Source organism: Gracilinanus agilis, chromosome 4 (assembly GCF_016433145.1).
Source record: "Gracilinanus agilis isolate LMUSP501 chromosome 4, AgileGrace, whole genome shotgun sequence".
NCBI classification, from domain to species: domain Eukaryota; kingdom Metazoa; phylum Chordata; class Mammalia; order Didelphimorphia; family Didelphidae; genus Gracilinanus; species Gracilinanus agilis.
Window position 1 is genome coordinate 191,985,078 of NC_058133.1, and position 27,181 is coordinate 192,012,258.

At 38.2% G+C, this 27,181-nt stretch overlaps 1 protein-coding gene across 1 annotated transcript; it reads left to right on the forward strand.

Moving 5' to 3' along the window:
- Positions 1–3,017: 3,017 nt before the first annotated feature.
- On the forward strand, positions 3,018–18,167 carry LOC123245531 (keratin, type I cytoskeletal 24-like). Its single transcript, XM_044674450.1, has 8 exons — positions 3,018–3,386; positions 3,823–3,905; positions 5,298–5,454; positions 5,624–5,785; positions 6,227–6,352; positions 9,763–9,980; positions 11,635–11,663; positions 18,067–18,167. Exons 1-8 carry the CDS (start codon positions 3,018–3,020, stop codon positions 18,165–18,167), a joined length of 1,245 nt encoding a protein of 414 aa, XP_044530385.1.
- Positions 18,168–27,181: the final 9,014 nt, after the last annotated feature.

Genomic DNA, 27,181 nt, shown 5'->3' on the forward strand with positions numbered 1-27,181 from the left:
GAGGAGGAGGAGGAGGAGGAGGAGGAGGAGGAGGAGGAGGAGGAGGAGGAGGAGGAGAAATGACCTCCTGCTACAATTTACTACCTCCTCAATCCAAGACATGTGGCCCATGAGCATGGACCCCTACTGTTTGCCTCTTTGCATTTATATTTTACTGCTCTTAGATAAAAGAGCAGATGTGAACTTCTCCTGAACTTCAGGAGAAAGAGATGCCAGAGGTTCAGAAGATGGAGTCTATGCCAGACTTTGAGGACAGTCTAGCCCAGTGATGGTGAAAGTTTTAAAGACTGAGCACCCAAACTACACCTTCATGCCACAAGTGAGCCATCCTCTTATCACAGACAGAGGAGGGAGGAAGCACTCCCATTGGACTGCTGGGCAGAAGGGCAGGTGATGTGAAAAAATGTCATCAGGTGCATGTGGAAAAGGAAAAGGGAGCAGCCCCCTCTGGCATGTGTACCATAGGTTTACCAGCACAGATCTAGTCCGTTGAGTAACAAAGTCCCCAAGCCAATCCAACATAGATATAGGTCATTTCAGCCAAAGGGAGCAATAGTAACACAATCATCAGCTCTGTCAAATTTGAACATGAACTTCATGAGGTGAATATTAAATAGAAATGGCTTTAAGTCTGAGCCCACTCTCTCCAAGAACCAAAAGTAGTAAAGGAAGGACTGTCCCCCAAATTTAGGGAGAAAGTTTGCAGTTCAGTTTTTGCAATTTTATTGTTGTTAGTGTTCAATCATTTTCAGGTGTGTCCAATTCTTCCTGATCCTATTTGGGATTTTCTTGGCAAAAATACCAGAATGATTTGCCATCATCCTTCTCCAGCTCATTTTACAGATGAGGAATTGAGGCAAACACGATTAAGTAACTTGCCCGGGGTATGAGGCCAGATCTGAACTCAGAAAGATGAATCTTCCTGACCTCAGGTCTGTCACTTTATCCACTGTGCTGCCCTTGTTTTTGCTATATCTTATCAATAAATGCCACTTTGTAAAAACTAAACAAAGACAATAAATATTTAGATGATTTATCCTCTGAAAGAAAAAGTTTAATTAAACAAAAAAAAATTTATTTTACCTTGAAAAAAGGATGACTAAAACAAAGAAACATATTTGAATGGAAGGTACACCAAAGTACATGAAAGAATGTCCAAAAATAATTAGCACAAATTGACTCATGAAATTTACTTACAAAGAAATGATTCCTGCTGAGCATGAGACTTTGCTTACACTACTAGAAAAAGTAGAAAAAGAAGCTGACTTCTCTATCAACCTCCCATTTATTGCAAAAACAAATTATGTCAGGACAGCTAGGTGGATCTGTGGATAGAGAACCAGTCCTGGAAGCAAAAAGTCTTGGGATCAAGTCTGGCCTCAGACCCATCCTAGCTGTGTGACCTTGGGCAAGTCACTTAATCCCCATTGCCCAGACTTTATCATTTAGAACCAATACTTAGTAGAAATTCTAAGACAAAAGGTAAGATATTTTTTTAAATTAATTAATTATATAGATATCATGAGAAACTAGTGGTAAGGCAATAATAACTGGATATTTCATATATTTTGCTGCCCCCAGAATTCAAAGCTCAAAAAAAATTTTTCAAATACATTATTAAATTCAAATAAGAAAGGAATCTTCCATTTAGGTTGCCCTGCCTCCAGATCTAGAGGAAGACAACCTTTAGTGGAAGCTAACTGATGGGAAGTGAGAGAGAAATTGTTAGTTTAACATGAAATTAATCTGAATGAGTTGTTATGCCTACTACACCTGGCAACTTGAATACTTTTCAAAGAAAAGTTCTAAAATATTATCAGTTAAAAGATGTCGTAGGGAATTATGAGGTGTTATGAAATAAGATTATATGATTTGAATAAATAAATGAATTAAGGAAAAAACAAATTAATGAATAATAGATGAGTAAACAAAATAATTAATTAGATAATAGATATATGCGAAAGGATTAATATGACTAACCAATTGATAAACATTTAATGTGGTCTACTATGTACTTGACACTGTGCTAAAAGCTAAAGAGATGAAAAGAGGCAAAAGACAGTCCCTGCCCTTGTGAAAATTATAACCTAAGAGAGGAGACAACATGCAAACAAATATATACAAAGCAAGCTATGGAGAAGAAATAGAAATAAAAGTCTGAACCAAAGTTGCCAGAAACTCAGAGATTTTAAATGGCCTGTATATGGTCACTCAGAGAGTATAAATCATAGGCAAGATTAGAATTCATGTCTTTCTGACTCCAAGCCAGCACTCTATCCATTTTGTTACAATTTTCCTAAAATTAAAAAAAAACAGTAAAGAATAATTTTCTTTTTTTGAAAATGTAAAACGGGCTTCTGGGAAAATTTCATAATTCTGATCTCATCTTCTTACATACATTTAAAGAACTTCAAAAGTAATCAGAGACATGCTAAAATCCATAACACCCAGCCTCCGTGTTATGTGTTTTTAAATCCTCATCTCATCAAAAGACTTGGGAGTCCTCAGATGCCACACAGGATGAGGATTTGCCCTATGCTATTACCTCATTTTGTAATCTCTGAACCAGCCTGAGAAAGACTATCAGGTCATTCCATCTGAAAAAAAAATGACCTATCTACCATGTCATTCTGAAGGAAAATAAATTATTATCAGCCAGCCACAAAAATGGAGAAAATGTGCGTGGGGCCTAAAATATGATAGAGGAAAATAAATGCTTAGCTAGGCTGAAATCACATCAAGATACAAGTTTCATTCCTCTAAGAGTGAGATAATCAAAACCCAGAGGCATCTTTAGTACCTTTAAACAAATACAGACACCCAGAAGAAGGTTTAACAAATAATTAACGAAAATAATTTAGGATTACAAATGTCATTAAAAAACAAAAAAGCCTTTGAGTGATCTGTATCACGCATGAAAACACCCTCTTTATCCTGTATAAAAGGGCTATGAATTGATACCTCTCTGAACACACTGCTGGAGGTACTTACTTTGGGACAGTTGAAGTGGGAACATTATGCCATACTCTGTCCAAAAGTCGAGTCTGTGGCAGTTCAGTTCTGGCCAGGGGAGAGGGGGAACCCCAGGGAAAAAGTATGGTCTGAGTGGTTCCCCAGGGGGAAGCTTCAGTAGTACCTTTGGTGGGTATAATTTTGGTGGGGGAGAAAATGGTCTTCTCTCTGGCAATGAAAAGGGAACCATGCAGAACTTAAACGACCGCCTGGCAATCTACCTAGATAAGGTTCGAGCTCTGGAGCAGGCAAACAATGAGCTTGAATATAAAATCAAAGAATGGTATAAGAAATTTGGGCCAGGCAGTACCAGCCATGGAGAAAATCGGGACTACTCTGAATATTACCAGATCATTAAAAAACTTAAGCATAAGGTAAGAAATTTCATTATTACTAAGATTTGTAGTCACACTAAACATGGTCAGATTTAATTTCCTAGAGCACCTTGTAATCATGTCCATATTTTTCCTGAGGAAATTGAAATCACTGAATAGTAGAAAATATATTAAGAAATAAGAGGGAATATTTCTCTTTTAACTTCCTTGTTGTTATACCATTTGTGTTAAGAGGGGGAAAAAAAGAATTATTTCCAAGATTCTAAAGTTTGATTCATTAGTAATGAATTGCTATCATCATTTCCCAAAACTGCCTTATCTTAGGAAGAAATGTAAAATGATTGCTAAATAAATGTTGTTATTCAAGAACTAGATACCTTGAAAAGCCTTGAAGTAGGTGGCCTGCCATCTTACCAAGATTCTGTCACAAAACAGGGAAATTTAGTATGTTCCTTTATGTTCTCTTTTTGTCCAGATCTTGGATTCAACAATTAGCAATGCCGACATCATGCTCCAAACTGATAATGTGAGACTGGCTGCTGATGACTTCAAATTAAAGTAAGAGGCAAATGGTTGGGCTAGAAGGAAAGGGAACCCCTAATATAACCCTCACTAGTAATGGCAGACTATATAGTGCTTTAGAGCAGCTACGAGGCACAATAGATAGAACATTGGACTTGGAATCAGGAAGATTCATTTTCATGAGTTCAAATCCTGCCTCAGACCCTTAGCTGTGTGACCCTGGGTAAGTCACTTAGCCCTGTTGGCCTCAGTTTCCTCATCTGTAAAATAAACTAGAGAAGGAAAATGACAAATCACTCCAGTATCTTTGCAATAAAACTTCAGCTGGGGTCACAAAGATTCAGACATGACTGAAATGACTGAACAACAATAAAAAAAAGCTTGGAGAGATGATATAATGTGCCCATCATTGTCCAGCTAAACGATTGAACTAGACATCAAGCCAAGACCTTTCAATTCCAGATCCAACTCTTCACATTAGATTTCTTCTTTCAGTTCTTTCCACTACAATACAGCTGTCTGTAACAGGGAGGGGGAAGAGTGCGTAAATAGTATTTATTTTCCTAGTGGTGCTACAATATATTTAGCACTGCCTTAGACTTTATGAAACAGGTATAATCTTGAGGGAAAAAAGCCATAAAGAAAGGTGTATAAAGAATGTCTATTTCCCCACTGGCCCTGCAGGTTGTTAGAACAGTATCTTAAACCTAACAGAATATAGGAAATCCTGGGAGATGGCCATTATTGAATCTTATTTTACAAAATTAGGGAATCTCATTGCCTACAAGAATCCTACATTATATTATATTATGTTTTATTATGTTATGTTGTCATATTATATTATGTTAAATTGTTATTTTATATTGTTATGCTATGTTATATATTACATTAAAATTTGCAAAATGCTTTGTAGTTAGCATTTCCAAATATTATATAGTTCTGATTTTTCCTCAAACAACCCTGGGAGAGAGATGCTATTGTTTTTCCCATTTTATAGATGAGGAAACTGAGACTGTGGTAGGGATGACTGTGGAACAGCAAAGCAAGAACTGGACTTGGGTTTGAAAATCCAGGGGAGTCTCACACACACCCCCCTTGGACGCTCAGGCAACTATCTAAGACTTTTGTTGTTGTTGAATCTTTTCAGTTGTGTCTATCTTTTCATGACCCCATTTGAGGTTTTCTTGGCAAAGATACTGGAGTAGTTTGCCATTTTCTTCTCCTGCTCCTTTTAAATAGGAGAAAACTGAGGCAAAAGGATAAAGTGACTTGCCTAGAGTCACACAGCTCAGAAGTGTCTGAGGTCACATTTGAACCTGGGTCTTACCCACTTCCAGGTCTGGTATTCTATCCACTGTGCTCACTACCTGCCACATTAATAAATATTTATTGACTCGACTCAAAAAAATTTTCAAAATTTTTCCCAAGGTATGAAACTGAACTGGCCCTCCGCCAGAGTGTAGAATCTGATATCAATGGTCTACGAAGAGTCTTGGATGACCTGACTTTGGCCAAGACGGACCTGGAGATACAGATTGAAACCCTGTCAGAAGAAGTGGCTTATCTCAAGAAGAACCATGCCGAGGTATGTATATATATGGAGACACCAACATAACAATCACCTTTCAAATATTTTGTTTTGCTCAGAATAGCCAATGGATGTTGTAAAGAAACTCCGCTGCGGATGAAGCAAATTCCACAGCACATTCCTATTTTCCCCAAGTCACTAGAGCTCCCTGATTGTTCTTAATCAGGAAATGAAGGGTCTGCAAAAGGCGGCCAGTTCGGATGTCAGCGTGGAAATGAATGCTGCTCCTGGGACGGATCTTACCAAACTTCTGAACGACATGAGAGCTCAGTATGAAGCCCTGGCTGAACAGAATCGCAAAGATGTTGAGACTTGGTTCAATAGCAAGGTAAATCAAAGCATGCTCAGCCTTTAAATTAGACCAAGTTTTTAGCAGCAATGCAAACATCCAGAGCAAGGCTGAGGGACTTATGAGAAAGAAAACTAGCCACATTCAGAGGAAGAACTGTGGGAGGAGAAACACAGAAGAAAAACAACTGCTTGAACACATGGGCTGATGGGCATATTATTGGGGATGTAGACACTAAATGATAACTCTAGTCCAACTATCAATAATACAGAATTGGGTCTTGATCAATGATACATGTAAAACCCAGTGGAATTGTGTGTTGGCAAAGGGGGGTTGGGGGAGTTTGGGGGAGAGAGAAAGAACATGAAATATGTAACTATGGGAAAATATTCAAAATAAAAATAAAAATAAAATAAATTAGACCAAGTTGTATCATGTCCACTGGCCCTCAGCCAACTTCATGACGGCATCATTTTTCAGAGTGAGTTGCTACAGCAACAGATCTCCGTTGCTACGGATGAATCCAATTCTGCCAAGACAGAGATATCAGAGCTGAAGCGGACTTCACAGACCCTGGAGATTGAGCTGCAGTCAGCCTTGGCCCTGGTAGGTTAAAGTCAACATGGAAATTAGAAACAACTAGGTGGTTCAGAGGATAGAACGCTAGGCCTGGAGTCAGGGTGTCCTGAATTCAAATCAGACCTCGGACATTGATAAACTGTGTGACCCCAGGCAAGTCATTACCTTTTTTAAAAAATCCTTACCTTCTATCTTAAAATCAATAATAAATATTTTTATTTATTTATCATTTTTATAATTTATTATTAAATAATTCATAATATAATAAATAATAACTAAATAAGTTTGCCATTTATTATTTATTTGTTTTAGCAGTTCTGAGACATAAGAGCAGTAAGGACTAGGCAACTGGGGTTAAGCCACACAGCAAGAAAGTATCTGAGGCCAAATCTAAACCCAGGACCTCACATCTGTCTCCAGGATTGGCTTTTTATACACTAAGCCACCTAGTTGTTTGCCTCAGTTTCTTTACTTGTAAAATGAAGTAGAGAAGGAAATAGAAAAAATCTCCTGTATCTTTACCCAGAAAGCTCCAAATGGAATAAAAAAGAGTGGGACACAACTGTACAACAAGGTGATGCAGTAGATAGAGAGCTAGGACTGGTGTTAAAAAGATCTGAGTTCAAATCTACCCTCAGACCCTAACTAATGGCTTCTGTTTGCCATGGGTTCCTCAACTGAAAAGTAGAGATCATAATAGCATCTACTTCCCAGAGGCCTTACAAATATTATCTCATTTGATCCTCACACCAACCCTAATATTATTATTTCCCCACCTACAAATTGTGTTCAGCACAGATAATCCATCAGTCAACAAATGAAGACTTGTGTGCTAAACAGTGAAGTTACCAAGGCAAAAATTAAACAGTCTTGATTCTAATCCATCAGGAAAAATCAAATGCACATATACAAGCTAATTTCAAAAAGGAGACAGATACGGCATGGTTTCATTTTAGAAACAAAGAGATATTAAGTTTTTTATTATTATTATAATATATAACATTATTATGATATCATTATGAATAATATATTGTTGTTATTTTATGTAATAATATTATATAATGCATTATATAATATTATTATATTATTATCTTTGTTCAAATTTTCATTCTCAGTGTTAGACAGCTGATATATAACAGTGGCTAGACTGTTGGTCCTGAAGTCAGGCAGAGCTTGAGTCATATCCCACCCCAGGCATTTAATAAGCTTTCTGATCCCTGCCAAATAAATATCTTAATCTCTGTCTCTCTCAGTTTTTTCATCTGTAAAATGTGCATAAGAGTAATTCCTAAATTGCAGAGTTGTAAGGACCAAATGATACAATGTTTGAAAAGTTCTTTATCTTTCTTAAAGAGCTATAGAAATGTCAGTCTGGGGGTTCACCATTTTTTAAAATTATGATTATTTCAATAGAATTTGTTTCTTTTGTAATCCTTTATATTTTATTTTATGCATTGAAAAAACATAGTTCTTACTTAGCCTCAGACACTTCCTAGCTGTGTGTCTCTGAGTAAGTCACTTAACCCCATTTGTCTAGCCTTTACCACCCTCCTACCCTGGAACCAACAGGTCATATTGATTCTAAGACTGAAGGTAAGGGTTTAAAAAAAAATGTTCTGAGAAAATGTCCTTAGGGGCTGTCAAAGGGTTCCATTACACAAGCAAAGTTATAGAAGCCCTTTTTAAAAGGGGAGCTCAGAAATGCAAGTTTTACACTTTGTTACTGTATCCATTAGCTCATTTGAAAAATTTTTCCAGTAAATTTGCCAGGATGAAAATTTGGAAGGAAAAGAAACACTGATATCATCACATACACTTGACAAACATTTGAGCCCCTGAAATATCTCCATTTGCCATAAGGTGAATGTTGTCTTAAGACTGGAATCCTTATTGGGCTTTGCACTTAGTAGGGTTTTTTCTTTTTGGGGGGGGAGGGGAGTGGGGGGGGGGGGTCCAAACATGAAGACTTGGTGTGAAAACTGCCTCCATTGATGCATTTCTGGCATACACCCGTAACTTATTAGTTGCCTGGGGACACTTAGAGGCTGTGTCAAGCATTAATTCAGTCAGTCAGCTAATAAGTATTTATTAAAATGCCTACAATATATGTCAGGGACATTTCTTAAGCCCTGAGGATCCAAAAAAAGGGGGTGGGGAGAGACAGTCCCTGCCTTCAAGGAGCTAGAAATCTAATCAAGGAGACAACCCAACAGGACTAGGTGTGTACAAGAAATAAAGGGCGTCCCAAGAATCTTAGTGTGCTTTTAAGAGCTTAAAGCTAAAATGATACCAGCACTCTAAGATCACACTAACACTTTTGGGACACCCTATAAAACCAGTAAACAGAGAAGAAAGTACGTGCAGCCAGAGGAGCCAGAAAAGTCCTCTTGTAAAAGCTAATGGTTGAGCTGAGGCTTGAAGGAAGCCAAGTTGGTGGTGGTGAGGGAAAACATTCTTGCCCAGGGCAAAAAATAGAGTCAGAAGATTAGAGTGCCCTATTTGAGGAGTAGCAAGTAGGCTAGTGCGGCTGATCCAAGAAAGGGCAGTGGGTGGCACAGTAGATAGAATGCCAGGACCGTTGGACAGACTCATCTTCCTGAGTTCAAATCCTACCTCAGATACTTCCTGCATACTCAGTGTCAGTATTATAGTTATCTCCATGTTATAGATGAAGTGGAAAGAAGTTAAGTGGCTTGCCCAGGGTCACCCAGTTAGTGAGGATCTAAGGTTGGATTTGAACTCTTATCTTCCTAACTCTAGGTCCAATTCTCTATCTCCTGGACCACTAAAGTTCACTTTTTGTTCATAACATCCAAAGCTCCCTCCCTGAAGAGGGAGAGCAAGATTCTCTTTGAGCTTTTTGGAGTGTATTTTTATTTTGTAATGAAAAGTTTTAAGTTCCTTTTGAGAAGGGGAAGGAAGATGTATTTTGGCATGACTAACCCTTTTCCTTAAAGTACTCAACAAAGATTAAACAAAGTAGGTAAAGTGGATCAATCATAGGTTGAGAGCTAGAAGAGTTTTTAAAGGTTTTCTGGTTTAACTCTATTATTTTATAGATGATAAAACTGAAACCCATATAAGTTAAGTGACTTGTCTAGAGTCACACAGTGGCTATTTAGCATCTGAACTATTTAAAAATATATAAAAAAAAATTAGCATCTGGAGTCTTCTGTCTCCAAATACAAGGCTCTTTCTACTGCATCATACTACAGTAGAACCTCAAAATTCCACCAACCTGAAAGCATGGTGTCAACCTAAAAGACGATATGACTCACTGTCCTACTCGCTCACAAAAGATGATAAAAGAACAGAACAGATAAATGATTGTCAAAGACCTTTCATAATTATTTAAAAAGTGAAAATAGTGCACTTTGGATGCTTATCTCACAGCACAGTGTTTTTCTTTCAATGCATAATTGGTTTCCTTCTCTCAGAAAAAATCCCTTGAAGGCAGCTTGTCAGAGACAGAGGCTGGGTACAGCACGCAACTTTTACAAACCCAAAATCAAATCAGTTCACTGGAGGCCCAGCTCATTCAGATCCGGGATGAAGCGGAGAGTCAGAGCACAGAGTACAAGCAGCTCCTGGACATCAAGACTCGCCTGGAGAATGAAATCGAGACCTATCGCCGCCTGCTCGACGAAGAAGGAGGGTAAGTGGGAAAGCAGCTGTTCAGTTGTTTTAGTCGTGTCCAACTCTTTATGACCCCATTTGGGGTTTTCTTGGCAAAGATGCTAGAGTAGTTTGCCATTTTCTTCTCCAAGATCATTTTAAAAATGAGGAAACTGAGGCAAACAGGGTTAAGCACCTGCCCAGGGTCACACAATTAGTAAGTGTCTGATACTACACTTGAACCCAATTCTTCCTGACTCTATCCACTGGAGAGAGACAAAATAGACATATTAGGAAATAAATAGGCAGTCCTCTGCCTACCTGCTTTTCCTTTTTATCTCACTCGAATCCGACTGAGACTATATCTATACCAAGGGGATCAAATTCCCATGGTATGAGACTACACAGAAGAATTACAAAGAACAACATGGCACCCTTACTCTACCTTTCCTTACATCCCAAACCTACAGAACAATGCTTGATGGCCCATTAGGGACAAACTAAACCTGAAAAGTCAATTAAAGGGGCAGCTACATGGCTCAGTGGATTGAGAGCCAAACTGAGGGGAGGAGGATAAGGGGAAAAGTCTGGGTTCAAATCTGACCTCAGACATTTCCTAGCTATATGACCCTGGACAAGTCACTTAACCCCTTAAACCTGCCTTTTACCTTATATATAACTGCCTTATACCAATACATACTATTGATTCTAGAGGTAAGGGTTTTTTTAAAAAGTCAGTTAAAGTCAAGAAGTACAGTTGTGTCTCTATATCCACTGATTTGGTATCCAAGAAGTCAATATCCACAAATTCAGTTACCCATGCATGGTTAACCATGAATTAAAAATGAAAAAAATTAGTCAGGCCTAGAGACAGGAGGTCCTAGGTTCAAACCCGGCCTCAGCCACTTCCCAGCTGTGTGACCCTGGGCAAGTCATTTGACCCCCACTGCCCACCCTTACCAATCTTCCACCTATGAGACAATACACCGAAGTACAGGGGTTTAAAAAAAATGAAAAAAATTTGAAAATTTGAAAAATTCCAGAAAATTAAAAAATAAATGGTTCAAAAGTTTCAAACCATCCACCAAGCAAGTAGATGCTGTAAAATGTAGAACTCCACCAGGTCCAATATGATTGGTAACCCTTTGTCCCCATACCCAAGCTCCTACGGGACACTTTCCTCCAATCTGCCTCTAGGGTTCTGGCTGATCGAATTTGTTGTAGCATTATTATTATTATTATTATTATTATTATTATTATTATATTAATATGATATATCATATTAGTGCCTCTGTTTAAGAAAGTCCTTATTTACTGTAGTAATGCTCTAAAGTACAAGAGTAATAATGTTAGTGGTGCAGTTGTGCCCTCATAACTGCTAATTTGGTAATCCACTGATTTAGTTGTCCAAGGTTAATACCCGAAATTCACTTACATCCAAGCTTTCAGCCATCCACTGTAGGTCTTGGAACCTATCTCCTGAGGATGCGGTGTCTCTACTATATTTATAAAGAGCAGACTATGTACCATGGAATGTATTAAGCACTGGAGAGAAAGAAAAGGATGGATAAAAATATATAATAAAGTAATATTTCAATGTCCAATTTACAGTTTTCAAAAATGAAAATGGGATGGTTTTAAGATTCCTTAGAAATGATTCCAGCAATTATGAAGAGTTTCTTTTTTCTTTACAGCCCTGGGCTTGAAAATGGAGCTAAGAAAGGTAAGTAACTTCTCTAGGGATTTTCCCTCATGAGAATATTTCTTTAAATAGAGATTACATATACGAGATAGAAACGAAGATTAGTAATTATGTAATTATAATAATAAGGCAGCTGGGTGGTACAACGGATATAGTGCCAGACCTGGAGTCATGAAGACTTGAATTTAAATCTGGCCTCAGACACTTACTAGCTGTGGGATCCTGGGTAAGTCACTTAACCCAATTGGCCTCAGTTTCCTCATCTGTCAAATGAGCCAGAGAAAGAAATAACAAACCGCTCCAGTATCTTTGCCAAGAAAACCCCAAATTGGAGCACAGAGTCAGACATGACTAAAATGAAGACAACAATGACAGTAATTATAATAATAGCTCATATTTACAGAGAAGACACTTGCCTCACCATAACCCTTTTAGCATAGTGCCTGGCACATACTAAATGCTATATAATGTGAGTTAACATTATTTTTATCAGGAAGACCTAAGTTCAAATGCAGTCTCAAACACTGATGAGCTGTGTGACCCTGGGCAAGTCATTTAAATTCTGTCTGTCTTGGTTTCCTCAACTGTATAATGAGGATAATCATAGGCATTCCTTCCACACCATAACTTTCCCTATCAAGATTTCTATATATTGCAGGTCAGCATAAGAAATGAAATGAGAATTTTGGGGGATGTTTGTGGAAGCCACAGACAACATGTGAAGGCCAACAAACAACAAAGAAAAAGCTTAGAAACTCAGAAATGCATAAAATTTATGTATAATATTGAATAATATCGGCATTTTTATCTTTTAATTCCATAAATATACATAATTCCTTTTACTAAAAACACCCCAAAAAAGAAAAAGAAAAACTTCAGACTTCTTCTCTGGTACAAAGTGAGGGCCAAAAAATTTTATACGAATTTTCCAGATCACTGGAGCCCCATGCCCCAACCCCTACAATATGGAAGGGATACTTATTTTATCAACCTTTTATAAATGAGAAAATCAAAGCTCAAAAAAGTTAAGTGACCTACCCAGGGTCACAGAACTGATAAGAATCAGAAGAATTGAAACCCAGATCATTTTAAATTCCAAGTCCAGGGCACTCACTCACTCTCAATCTCTCTCTCTCTCTCTCTCTCTCTCTCTCTCTCTCTCTCTCTCTCTCTCTCTCTCATATACTTATATGTGTATATGTATGTATATGTATGGTGGTTATATTTTAGAGGTAAAACATGTAACCAACACCATCATTTTTCAGAGGATGAATTAAAGAGCATGTGAACAGAGAAAGCTTTATTAAACTAGAAAGCATGATGGATCAGGGGAAAAGGAAACAAGCATTTATTAAGCAATTACTATGAAGGAGCAGCTGGGTGACTCAGTGGATAGAGAGCCAGAACTAGAGACAGGAGGTCCTAGGTTCAAATCTGACCTCAGACACTTCCCAGCTGTGTGACCCTGGGCAAGTCACTTGACTCCCATTGCCTAGCCCTTACCACTCTTGTGGCTTGGAGCCAATACACAGGATTGATTCCAAGATGGAAGGTGAGGGTTTAATAGAAAAAAAGTACCCACTCTATACCATTCACCATGCTAGGCTCTTCATAAACATCTTATTTGATCCTCACAACAATCACGGGAAGTAGGAGCCATGATTGTTTCCATTTTACAATTGAGGAAATTGAAGCATATAGAGGTTGAGTGTCTTGCCCCAGGGTCACACAGCTAAGTGTCTGCGGTCAGATTTGAACTCAGATCATCATCATCATCATAGCTAACATTTATATAACACTTACTGAAGTGCCAGATGCTGTGCTAAGCACTTTACAATTATTATCTCATTTGATCCTCACAACAACCCTGAAATGTAGATGCTGTTATCATCCCTATTTTTCAGATGAGGAAAACTGAAGCAAAACAGGGTTTAAGTGACTTGTCCAGTCACCCAGCTAGTGTCTAAGGCTGGATTTGAATTCAGGTCTTCTCGACTCTAGGCCCAGGGTTTTATCCACTATGCCACCTAGCTGCTGAGTAATCCTTGGCATTTCTTTATAAGTTGGTCTTATTGCCCTCTTTCTTGATTGTCATTCCACCTATTCTACATGCTAATTTACCTTTCATTTAACTTCATATTCTTTGAACCATCAAACAACTCTCAATTTTCTTGCTCTGCTATTTGCCCTTTGGGTTTGTTCTCATTTTGATGAGTGTGAGAACATCTATCTTCCCACCACTCCTCTCTTCCCAGCCCTGTGAATTTCATGCCCTTCTTCCTCGTCACAGGGAGTTTTTAAATGCTTTACATTCTCTGAATTACCTCCCCACTCCCCAATCCTTTTATCATTTTACTACCAATTCCCATTCATCCTGAATTCTATTAAATGGTTATTTGAGTCCTCCTAGCCTGTCCCCATTGACTCTAACTCTTCTCTGACCCTTGAGTTCAAACTTCTCTACTGTGCCCCTTTCCCTGGGATTGATGATTCTTTCTCTTATTACTGTCCACTCCCATCATCATTTGGGGGGCTAGTTTCTGTACAAGTTGGACATGCGTCACCCTCTCAGCCTTTGAAATCCCTCCACCATTGGAAATGCACTTCTTCTGCTGTGTACAAATATGGGGAAGTTGGTCCATCTACTTCTAAATCATCTAAATCTAAATCATCTACTGATGATTTTCTTGAAGATCATTTTTGCTATCCCTAAATGTTTCCTGCATATGAATAGACTAGAAAAGATGATTGTATCAAGATGATAAGACAATAGAAAGAAAAAAGAGAACACACTAAAAATCTTAGGAGCTCATGGAATGGTAAAAAGAATATTGAACTTGGAATCTCAGGAACCCGTTAGAATATCATCTCCACCTCTGTGTTGCCTTAAGCAAGTTAACATCTCTGTGCCTCAGTTCCCTCATCTGTAAAATAGTTGAACTAGATTCAACTGCCCTGGATCTATGACTCTATGATCCTTGAAAGCTGAAATGACAAGACATGGGAATTGAGATGTGGGAAAACAGAGGCGAGGAGTCAAAGAAAATTCTAATATTTTGTGACTGATTTTTATTTATTGTTATTCAGTCATTTTCAGTCATGCCCAATTCTTCATGATCCTGTTTGGGGTTTTCTTGGCAAAGGTACAGTAGTGGTTTGCCATTTCTTTCACCAGCTCATTTTACAAATGAGGAAACCAAGGCAAGCAGGATTCAGCGACTTGTCCAGGGTGAGATTTAGGTGATATCAATGACAGTAACAGGAGAGTTTGGAGTGAAGTCAGTTAGGGTCTTGTTGAATTTCAAGTGACACTAGAGTTAGAGGTGAATGTTCTAGGTTTAAAACTCAGTTCTGGTACTTACTACCTATATGACCTTGAACAACTCACTTAACTCCTCTGGGATTCAATTTGCTTCTCTGAAAAATAAGGGTGGAGTTGGACTATATAATCTCTAAGATCTCTCATAGATTTAAATCCTGTTATCAAAATGGAAATATCTAGTAGAAGATGGAAACCAGAACCTGTTGCTGTTCAGTCATGTGCAATTCTTCATGACTCCATTTCAGGTTTTCTTGGCAAGGATACTGGAATGGTTTGCTATTTCCTTCCCCTGCTTATTTTACAGATGAAGAAACTGAATTAAATAGGGTTGAGTGACTTGCCTAGGGTCACCCAGTTAGTAAGTATCTGAAGCCAGATTTGAACTCAGAAAGATGAGCCTTCCTGATTCCAAGCCCAGTACTCTATCCATTGTGCCACCTCGCTGCCTGAACCTAACAGCTATAAAATAGCATCTTTGTTGGTTATGTACTTTTCATGTAATTTTTTTAAGCATCTAGCTAAGATAGGATTTAGAAATAGAAATGACTTGCTCAAGGTCACATAAGTAATAAGTGGCAGAACCTAGGATTTTAATTTTAACTCTAACATAGGGCACTTTCTCCAACAGGACATATGTATCAATAATGAAATATAAAATTTATTGTACCTATGATAGTTGCTTTTATTATTAAATTCAAAAACTTAAATGCTTGCAAATGTCTTCCTAACCTGCATAATCTAAAATAATCTAATCTAAAAAAAATCATAATCTAAAATGATTGGTTTTAACAATTGGCTCTCATCCTAGCTGTTTCTTCTTCCTTGGGCTTTAGGCAAAATGGTTTCTTTTTCTCATTAAGAATTTCTCTAAGTGTCCCCTGTAGAAAAAATACAAAAATTATTGGTTGGGGGCAGCTGGGTAGCTCAGTGGAGTGAGAGTCAGGCCTAGAGACAGGAGGTCCTAGGTTCAAACCCGGCCTCAGCCACTTCCCAGCTGTGTGACCCTGGGCAAGTCACTTGACCCCCATTGCCCACCCTTACCACTCTTCCACCTATGAGACAATACACCGAAGTACAAGGGTTTAAAAAAAAATTATTGATTTTATCAAAATTGATTATCAGCTAAATTGTATTTTTAAATGCTCCTTTATTTCACCCTTTGAATCACTTATAATTTCTTATATCTTCAACAGTACACTGGTATATATTTAACAACCAGATCTCTGGGGAAAAAAATTGTACACATAACACACTTCTAAGTTTAATCCACATTATTTACATATTCTCCATCACTTTCTTGTCTAAATTATTCAAAAAACCAATCTCTGTTTTGTAGCAATCAGCAATTTCCAATGCATTAATGCTCACACTAAAAAAATTTAACAATCAGTTCCCTGGAAGCCTGTTCAAATTGGTATCAGCATTCCCTTGATTATTATTATTAGTGATAACAATAATAATATTGGTTAGCAGCATTGGAAAATGGGGCTTTTTTACTTCCTCAACATGGAACAGTGAAAAGCAAGCACTGCAGTTAGAGTACCTAGGTTTGAATCTTGGTTCTTTACCTGTGTGACCTTAGGAAAATCACTTAATCTTTTTGGACCTCAGTTTCTTTGTCTGTAAAATGGATATTTCTAAGGTCCCTTCTAAGTTCTAAATTTAGAGATTCACAGACTCCTCTCTTTTGTCACTTTCATCATTTCTGGTTTTTATGCTATGAGTAGCAGACTTAAAACAAAGAACTTCCAGAGGATTATTCTAGGAAAGCCATCTTCTCCTCTCTTCTTCTCCATATTAAGGGATGTACATGGATATAAGATACAGTACCTGCCAAAAATCCATATACTATTATAAGTCATTCTTATATATTAATTAAAGTAAGAGTCTCTACTTGGAGGGCAGGTAAGTAGTATAGTGGATAGAAAGCCACGTCTGGAGTCAGGAAGACTTAACTTTCTGAATTCAAATCCAGTCCCAAAGACACTTACTAGCTGTGTGACCCTGAGCAAATCATGCAACCCTATTTGCCTCAGTTTCCCCATCTGTAAAATGACTTAGAGAAGGAAATGGCAAACAACAACAACCTAATCCTAATTATTCTATGCATTTGAAAGTAATAAAATGGTATATACTTTAAAACCACTCTATGAGGGCAGCTAGGTGGCTTGGTGGATTCTAGGTTCAAATCTGACCTCAGACATTTCCTTGCTGTGTGACCCTGGGCAAGTCACTTAACCCCCATTTCCTAATCCTTACCACTCTTCTGACTTGGAACCAATTCATAATCACAATTTTAAGGGAGAAGTATGAAAAAAAGTAGAGAAGACCTTAGAAACCATCTAATCCAAACTATCATTTTACAAATAAAGAAACTGAGTCCGAGGAAAGTTAAATGACTTCCCCAATGTCACACTGTAGTAGAGATAGTATTTTATTTTATATCCTCTGACTCCAAATTCATTGATCTTTCTACTGTTCATGTTGTCTCCAGCCACAGTATGTAAATTCCTTGAGGGAAGGGGCTGTTTTGTTTTTGTCAGCACCTAGCACATAAGTCTATAGACACAATGAATGATTAATTGATGTATTACTCAGTCAAAACTAGCAATTTTCGTGCCAAGACAAATAGCATGAGATATACCCAGAGGAAGTGGCATGAAATACACCCTAAAAAACATGCTAGGGAGGCCTAATATGGGGTGGGCAACAGTCAGGAAACAGCTTGCCTGGGGAATGGCTCCTGGGGGAAGGAAGTAGGTAACTTGACAGATCATTATTTTTCTTAATATTGTCTTGCTCACTAGATGCTAAGCTCAGTTATTTCTATGCTTCTAAAGAACTCCTAGTATTATAATCACCATCTAAATCTAAATGCCCTGTGATGAAGTTCTCTTCTGCCCTAGTTTTAACTCTGGTATCTTTCTACAAAATTAGTAATCAAAATTAATTGGATTTTTCTGCCTAAAAATTTAGTAGGCATAAAATATGTGGACTTTCCACCTAGCCCTGCTCAGGGCCTTATCTTCTGATATTTGGACTGCATCAGTGTGTTTGTATTACATAAACTATAACTTTCCTTCCATCTCCTTTCATTCTTAGAACCAACAAAAACATTTCTCTATAAAACCATTGTTGAAGAGCTCGTGGACGGAATTGTTGTCTCATCAAAAATCAAAGATGTTCATCAGAGATCAGCCTAACAAGTCATTGAAGAGATCCTGATACTGACAAAAGCAATGAAGTATGGAAGGCCAGGGATAGAATCCTAGGTCTTGGACAAAAAAGGCTTGACAGGGAAGTGGGAAGTATTTCAAATAACTCTATTTTTGGTCATAGAACTATAAAGCTATAAGTATATTTGGGATGTCCTTTGCTCTTAATCAATAAATTTTTTTCTAATGCACGATACAATCTAAATTTGGGAGTTTTTAAAGCCTTTTATGGGTTTTGATCCAATTTGACAGGTTTTTTTTTAGATTCAAACAGTGATGGAAAAATAATAACTGAGGAAAAGTTTGATTATACGTAATTTATTATTTATTTATTAGCTAGACAATTAAAAAGGCAACACTTGATTATTTCTCCAGTTAGTCCAAAGACTCCAAAAACAAAGTAAAGCAAATTATTATACCCAAAAAGCAATTCATCAAATATGTCCAAAGGATCAATTAATCATAACAAAAACAACTAACCAGGATACATACAATTCAGGATATGAATTGAGATAATCTAAGTTCTAATTGGAGAAAAGTTTAGGGGCTAAGTTAGGAGGAGAAAAGAATAAGTTTCAGCCAAGTTGAGAGGGAGATTTATACATTTCTGAGACCTCTATTCAAAGATGCTAATTAATGATAAACATCAGTACATATAGAACAATAGATGATTTGTATAATTTAGTTTCCCATGGAAAAACAACAAAATGGAGATGAGTACATTTGGCAATACAAGATAGAGTCTGTGTCTTAAGTTAGAATCTGATTGGTTCTTCTGATTCTCACAGTAAACTAACTGCATTTTAAATATGATCTTTATTTTCTCTTAACACTATAACATACCAGGAATCAGGACCAGTTTTATAAATATGATGACAAAAATTAAACAGACTCAATACTCAAGGTAGGGAGACAGAGACATGTAATTTCCGCTACCAGGTAGGATTCTTGAGCCACAGAGTTAAAGTCATCTAAAACTGGTCAGGTATCCTAAGTAAAAGTGGCATCAATATGGTAAGCCCCAAGGGCTCAGAAATCACAAGGCAAAGTAACACAGATGAAAAACAGAACAGGTTAAAACTTCCATGCCAATCAAGAGTGGAGATAGGGAAACCCAGTCTCAAAAACGAAACAAAAGCATTCCATTGTGGGAAAACAATATGTTTATAAAAAATTAAGACAAAATATATTAAAAGCAAGTTTCAGGATGAACTTAACATGTCCAAAACTGAACTTGTTATCTTTCCTACCAAAGTCTCCCAACTTCCAAATTTACATAATTTACATAACACTGTCAAGAGCACCAACATCATCCCAATCCCCCAGGATTCAAGCCTAAGTGTCATCTTCAATCCCTTACTCTCTCTAAATTCCCATATTCGATCTGTGGCCAAGGTCTGTGATTTCACCTTCATACCATGTCTCAAACATAATCCCTTTTCTCTTGATATTGCCACCATCCTGGTGTAGGTCCATATCTCACACCAGGATTATCTCAGGAGGCTACTAGTCAATGTTCTTACCAGGAGTCTTCCCAATCCAGTCCATCCTCCATTCAGTTATTAAAATGATTTTACCAAAATGCAAATCTAACCATGTCAGTGCCCTATTCAATAGACTCCTCATCACCTCCATATATTTGGTAAAATATAAATCTTCTTTCCTGATATTCAAAGTTCTTTATAACCTGCCCCTCCCCAACTATCTTTCCAGTTTTCTTTTGCCATATGCTCACACAAGCTTCCACCTACTCTGTGGTCTGATGAAACTGCCTTTCTTGAGGTTCCTCAAACACAACTACTGACTGGCCATTGTCACTGGCTGGCCCCCATAAATGAGAATGTCCACCCCTTCTGATCTCCATATCCTGGATTCTTTGGTTTACTTTAAGTTTCAACTAAAATTCCATCTTATTCAGGAAACCTGTTTTTAAATAAATGTTATTGCTTTCTTTGATTTTAATTTGCCTCAAACTCCCTCTATATCCCTCTAGAAACCCATCCCGTAATTGTTCCCGCAAGGACAATTTTAAAAGAAAACATTGACATTTTCTCCTTTTCATATATAACCCAGATTGAATTGCTTGCCAGCTCCAGGAGCAGGGAGGGAAGGAGGGAAGGTATAATTTGGATCATAAAACTTCAGAAAACTTATGTGGAAATTTTAAGTGTAAGTAGTAAAAAAATTTTTTTAATTTAAAAAAATTAAAATTTAATATTTGAAGAAGAGACAAAACAAGCAGTACAATCAATACATCCAAAAAATCTGAAAATATATAGTGTTCTATATGTAAGGAACAACTATTTGGCTCAGTGAACAGAAGGCCAGGCCTGAAGACAGGAAGATCCAAGTTTAAATCTGGCCTCAGATACTTACTAGCTGTATAATCCTGAGAAAGTCAGTTAATCTTGCTTGCCTCCATTTCCTCATCTGTAAAATGAGCTGGAGAAGGAAATGGCAAACCACTCTAGTATCTTTGCCAGGAAAACTTCAATTATACTCATGAAGAGTCAAACCCAATTGAAACAACTGAACAACTACAACAAATATCTATGTGCCTCCTATGTCTGCAAAGGAGTAGAGGAAGGTGTTGAAGGGAAGTTTTTAACCCTTAGAATAAGGAATGCCAGAGGGTACAAAAGATACTTGGGCAGTCGGCCCACAGTTATTAAGTGACCTCTATTTGCCAGGCACTGCGTCAAGCATCAGGAATGCAAAGGAAAGGGGGGAATAGCCCATTTTCCCAAAGAGCTCATAGCCTAGTGAGGATGGTAGTTTGGAGTGAGAAGAGGGCACAGGAGAGATGACTAGGACTGGCAACTAGGGAAGAAAACATTTTTTAATTTCAACAATTGCAACAATGTATGATATATAATATATTCTAAATATGATCTATAAAAGGGATAATAATAGTAACTATTATATAATACATTCATATTATGACAATTTAGAATAGTGTTATAGTAATATTATTGGTGATCAATATTTATGTCATTAATGTTAATAATTAAAAATTCTATTCCAGTAATGTATTAAAATTATTAATTATTAACATAATGATTGATATTAATACTGTTCCAGACCAACTTGGCAATTAGTAAATAAAGTAATGTCTTTAATCTAGGTCAAGGAATTGCAATTCAGGACAACTTGCTGCCTTATTTAGACAGGGATGCCCAAGGAGGAAGAGATGAAGGAGATTCTTAATGGGCAAAGTTTTGGTAAACAATAGGAAGGCATAGAGCAGTGATGGTGAACCTATGACACGGGTGCCAAAGCTGGCACACAGAGCACTCTCTGTGGGCATGCAGCCACCCTCCCCATCCCCCACCCCCAGAGCTGGTTACTAGAAAGGCAGAGGGACTCGGGCAAAGCTGCTCCCCTCTCCCTCTCCATGCCTGATGACATTTTTTCACATCCCCTGCCCCTCTGCCTAGCAACTCAATGGGAATGCACAGTGGGTAAGATGAGCAGCTCACAGGCAGCAGAGCTGGAGGGGAGCAGAGCACTGGGACCATTCTCTATACTTGCTGAGGACATTCCTCACTTCACCCACCCCTCTGTCCAGCAGCCCAATGAGAGCACTTCCTCCTCTCCTGTGTGGGGTAAGGGAGAGGGCAAGGCATACCCAGCATGGGGCAGGGGGTAGGTCTAAGGGTTGGGGTGGGGGCGGACTCCATCTCTAAAAGGTTTGCCATCCCTGGCACTGAGTCTAGAAACACAGACTAGTCAAACTGCAGAAAAGGAATGTTGAAGGTGTTGAGGGATTACAAAAACAAGGTCACAGAAATATCTTTTGAACTATCTCTGCCCAGAAGCAGGGGGAAGTTGGGGTGATTAGAAGCTTCTGGGGTCTGTAAAAGTCTTCTTGGAGGCAGCTAAAAATTGCTGATCAGACTAAGGTTGGAACCCAGAGTTCCCAAGGTCAAGGTGGACAAAGAATTCACCCTAAAGCAACAAGACTTTGGGTCAGTTCCAGGTGCTGCTGAACCTTGTCAATAATAGGACCACAGACCTCAATACAAGAAGTGATATGTAGGCAACACTAAATTCACAAAAAAAGGCACAAGATAAGGCACAGATAAAGAGAGCAATGGTTCTAAAAAAGAGGGTGGGCAACATCCCCACCCCCAAAAGGGAGCCAACTAAAGAGCATCTACCAAGGTGAGGAGGGATCAGACTCAACCTTGCCACAGAAAGAAATCTCTGATTCAGGAGTGCCAAAAGCCTTAACCCAGGCTGGGTTAAGCATGACCCACCCACAATATCCATTTAATGATGTTGGATCTCAGATCTCCCATGCCATTGTCTGGTCTCTGGAAACATCTTCTCTTGGGGCAGCTCTGAAGTGGACTTCTTTTTAGCAGATTTGCTTCTCTCATTCCAAATAATTTATAGAGACTCCATAGATTTTCCTGTTAAAATCTTTTATAAAACAGGTCTCAAGACAAGTTAGTTCAGTCCTCCAAATTTTACTTCTCCAAAAACTAATTTATATGGTGAAAAATAATTTAACCTTGTGGTTCTGACCTCATTAACAATAGAGCTCTAAGAAGAATATCAAATTAGGAACCAATAATTTACTTGAAACTTCAGAGAATTTACATTTTTACATGCCCCATTAGTATCATTTACATTTGACATACAGGATTGTCTGGTCTTGTTCCTTCAATAAATTTTTCTCATTCCAAATAGTTCTAATTCCTTTAGGAAGAATAGATGCTATTAAGGGTTTAGTCCTATACCTGAAAACATAGGTAACAATACTCTTGGTTGGTAGAGGGTTCTGATATGCAAATAAATTTACTTCAGAGTTGCTAAATGTATATCAGTGGGAACCAAAGACACAAGTAAATATACTAATTCATTCCTGAAATTATATATTGTAATATATTACAAATATGCCATATTATGTTATTATTAAGTTATATAATAAATATTGTGTGTAATTATTATGTTATGCTATTATTAATATCCCTTTTTAGATAGAGGAAACTGAGGCTGAGAGAGGTTAAGTAACTTTTCCAGGATCACAAAGTAAGTCTCTGAAGTCAAATTTGAACTCGTCTTCCTGACTCTAGTGCTCTTATCCGCTCAATCACCTAGCTGCCTCTAGTTTGTATCATATGTCATGTTATTAATTTGATTTCAGTTTCAGGGCTCCTCAGTGAAGTAGGTGGGTTGGACCTGACACAGGTTAAGCCTACCAGTAAGACCCCTGGGAACTCTCATCTTTGCTGAAATTTTACCTATAATTATACTCCTACCCTGGCCTTTCCCTACCAGCATGGCTCAGCAGAAAGGACTTAAGCCCATTCTCTGGCAGAATTCTCAATCTAATTTGAAATATTCAATGCCAAGAAAGCCAGTCATTTTATAATACAGATGGTGCTTCATCACCTTCAGATTCTGAACCATGGAGTTCTTGACCTTGGCTCAGCAAATATTACCCTGCTCTCCCATTTCCATAAGTGATTTGACAAGTTTGTTCCCAACACTCATATTCCTAACCTTGTTTCCCATTTGCTCCATGGATTCCCCTCAGATTTTGACTTCCATGTTGGAAAGATTTTAGAGCTAGAAGAAATCTTAGAAGCCATTGCACCTCGCTCTTTATTTTACAAGTGAGGAAAGAGAGGCCAAAAGAGATTATGACTTGCCCAAGGTCACACAGCAAATCCGTGTCTGAGGCAAGATAAGAACTAACACCACACTATCCACTGTCACTTAGATGCCTCAGACCACCCTTTTTTATCCCTTCCCTTAATCCCTCTTCCCCCATCTTCTCTCCCACACATATATCTTTTCCCAAGACTAAGTGTTCCCTTTAGTTGTTAATACAGTTTGACATGATGATCCAGGACAATTCTGAGTGACTTCCAACAAAGAATGCTATCCACCTCCACAGAAGGAACTGCTGGAGTCAGAATGCAGATGAAAGCAGATGATTTTTTAATTGTTTATATGGGTTTATGTTTGGGGAGGAGGTTTATAAGATTAGTCACAAAAACAAACAATATAGAAATCTGTTTTCTGTGATAATACATGTATAATTCAGGTCAAATCTCCTGCCAACACAAGGAAGGGGAAGGGAAGGAGGGAGACAGGTTTGATCATATAACTTAGGAAAACTTGTCTGAAAATTTATTACTTGTAATTGGTAAAAATACATATTATACATATATATTTTTTAAATACAGTTTAGCATGGTACAGTGGAAAGAGAGCTGAGATCCGTCTTTCTGAGTCCAAATCCTGTCTCATATACTTAATAGCTGTTTGACCCTGAGCGAGTCAGTTAACCCTCTCCACCTCAGTTTCCTTGCCTATAAAATGAGCTAGAGAATGAAATGGCAAACTATTCCAATATCTCTGACAAGAAAACCTCTAACGGGGTCATGAAGAATGGGACACAATGAAAAATGACTGAACTTCAATGAGAACAGAATTCTTGACTCAGAACTACGCTCTGATGTGATGAACTGTACCATAAGGCAGGTCCCTGTTAGGGAAATTACAGGTAGCTCAACAGAAAACAGTTAAACACATTGCCATAGCAGTTATCCTTAAATTAATTTAGTACCATTAAATATCAGGCAAGAGGCAGTCACAATACAAAAAATATAAAACTTGATGAGATGGAGCTTTGTCTGATGAGCCAGAGGTTCTACCTGGGCAATTATTACCGAGCGCTATGAAAGTAGCAAATTCATTTTCCCATGTATTTAAAAAATTCAAAGTCTTACCTTCAAGGAGCTAAAAATCTGTGAGGTTAGTATATTTAGGAGATAATTGTTTTGTTTGGTCATTTCAGTTGGATCTGATTCTTTGTGGCCCCATTTTCTGGGTTTTTGGGGTAAGAATACTAGAGTGATTTGTCATCTCTTTTTCCAGCACATTTGAAAGATGAGGAAATTGAGGCGAACAGAATGATGTGGCTTGCCCAGGGTCACACTGCTAGTAAGTGTCTGAGACAAGATTTGAACTCAGGGAAATGATTCTTCCTGACTCCAGGTCTGATACTCTATTCACTATATCTCCTAACTGCCCAAGAAATAATTAATTATATACTAATTAAGTATAATTTTTATGGGCAAAAAGCATATAATGAGTTTAATAGTGATACAGGGAATCACAAAATTAGTTTGATTCATTTGATTTAATAGAGAAAAAATTGCCTGAGCAAGATTTGATTTGGAATGGGTAGGGCATAAGCAAAGACCCAAAAGTGGTAATATTCATATAGGAACAAAATAGTGAGAGGTCTAATGTAGTGAGAGGTGTCTACTTGGGATATATAGCAGCCTCCTTCACTTCAGGACTCCTGCACAGTCATAAACCTAAATAAACTCTCTCCTCTCACACTGTAATCGGCTTGTTGTGTGGCTCTAAGAGACGTCATTGGGTAGAAGCTTCTATATAACAACATTTAGTTAGGATTTAGGAGTTCATTTAATCCTCAATCTTCTCCTTACTTGGTACTTCCCCTCGGTCTATGGCCAAGAAATGTCTGCTTCAAGTTCTTCCAGTGACAATGATTCAGAACTACCATTTGCCTAGGTGAGAGCCTATTTTCATCCCATTTTATACAGCAGGTAGCCCGCCAGCAGATTAGAACCTAATCCTATCCATCAGGAAGGATTGAGCCCTGGGAAGTCCTAAGATCATGGCAGACATGGCCCTCCACTCCCCTGGGGGATATATGCTCCTCTGATTGTCAGAGTGAATAACTCTATCCCATAGTGCTGCCTCTCTCTGGGTGTCCAAATGGACTTCCCGGTGTAGAGATTACAGCTTAATGTAGATTTACTCAATCATAATCCTCTCTCAAGCCTCCACATCTGGCACACATTACCTTGAATGTGTTGTGTTTTGTTGAGCCATAGTCATATGGCCTTAGCATAATGAGGTCGGACTCCCCTGAGAAACAGACAGTGCATGCTCGACTATAAGCGGATGTTTTTCTTTTAGGACACAAACCATAAAAGCAATAAGCAATGCATAATAAAACATACACTGCTTGGCTACATCCCCCCAGCCTCTCCTAGGCTCAGGCACTCTTGAGACAGCATAAAGGCTACTCTGAAACCAGAAATTCTAGATGCTGCTCAGTTTAGATTATATTAGTCTACAGAGGCAAGCACTTCATCTGTGATGGGGTAACATGGCTTGCAACTGAAACATGTCTCACATATTCAATAGACCCAGGTACCTTAGTACCTTAGAGCTCAATCATTCAATGAATCAAAAGTATTTATTAGAGGGGCAGACCTGGGTTCAAATCTGGACTCAAATCCTTCCTAGCTGTGTGATCCTGAGCATGTCACTTAACCCCAATGGCCTAGCCATTACCATTTTTCTGCTTTGGAACTAATACACAGTATTGATTCTAAGTCAGAAAGTACGGGGGAGAGGGGAGGGAAGGGTTTAAGTATTTATTAGACCCCTATAATGCTGCAGGAACAAAGAAAAAAAAAGGATCTAAACCTCTTGGATCCTCCTAATTAACCCAAGAGCCTAGATGTAGAATTTGGTGGATTCAGAAACAGAGAAGCTCCCACCATTGGTGATTTTCTCAGACTTGCCTGTTTTGATGGTAGCAGAATAACTAGCTCCAGGAAGGGGACCCTGCCCCATTCTACCTTGGCATCCCCTCTCTAACTTTGGGGGTCTCTACTTCAAGGGTCTGGTCACTGAAGGAAGGCTCCATACTGGCTCATTCTCTTCCCTGGGCTGGAGGCACACACATTTCCATGTCTCATTCAGTCTGTACAACTCAGCACAATAAATCCTAGGAGGATGTAGAAGGGTGAAAAGAATGCCAAACCCCATGGAGGTGGGAGTAAATCTTCTGGAAATGCAGGATGACATGGAATGGAGGGCCAGGACTCTTCCTAGCAGGTGACACATCTAGTGTTCCTTTTACTGCTTAAAGTCTTGTAATTAATTACTAGGCTTGAACTGAGTGCATACAAAAGGCATTAATAAGCAAATTCTTTCTTT

What these genes read in the sequence shown, in the direction of transcription:
- LOC123245531 (XM_044674450.1), top strand. Translation starts at nt 3,018, where the DNA reads ATGCCATACTCTGTCCAAAAGTCGAGTCTGTGGCAGTTCAGTTCTGGC. An exon ending in TCAAGAAGAACCATGCCGAG is followed by an intron (nt 5,455 to 5,623) that starts GTATGTATATAT and finishes GTTCTTAATCAG; the next exon opens with GAAATGAAGGGTCTGCAAAA. An exon ending in AGACTTGGTTCAATAGCAAG is followed by an intron (nt 5,786 to 6,226) that starts GTAAATCAAAGC and finishes ATCATTTTTCAG; the next exon opens with AGTGAGTTGCTACAGCAACA.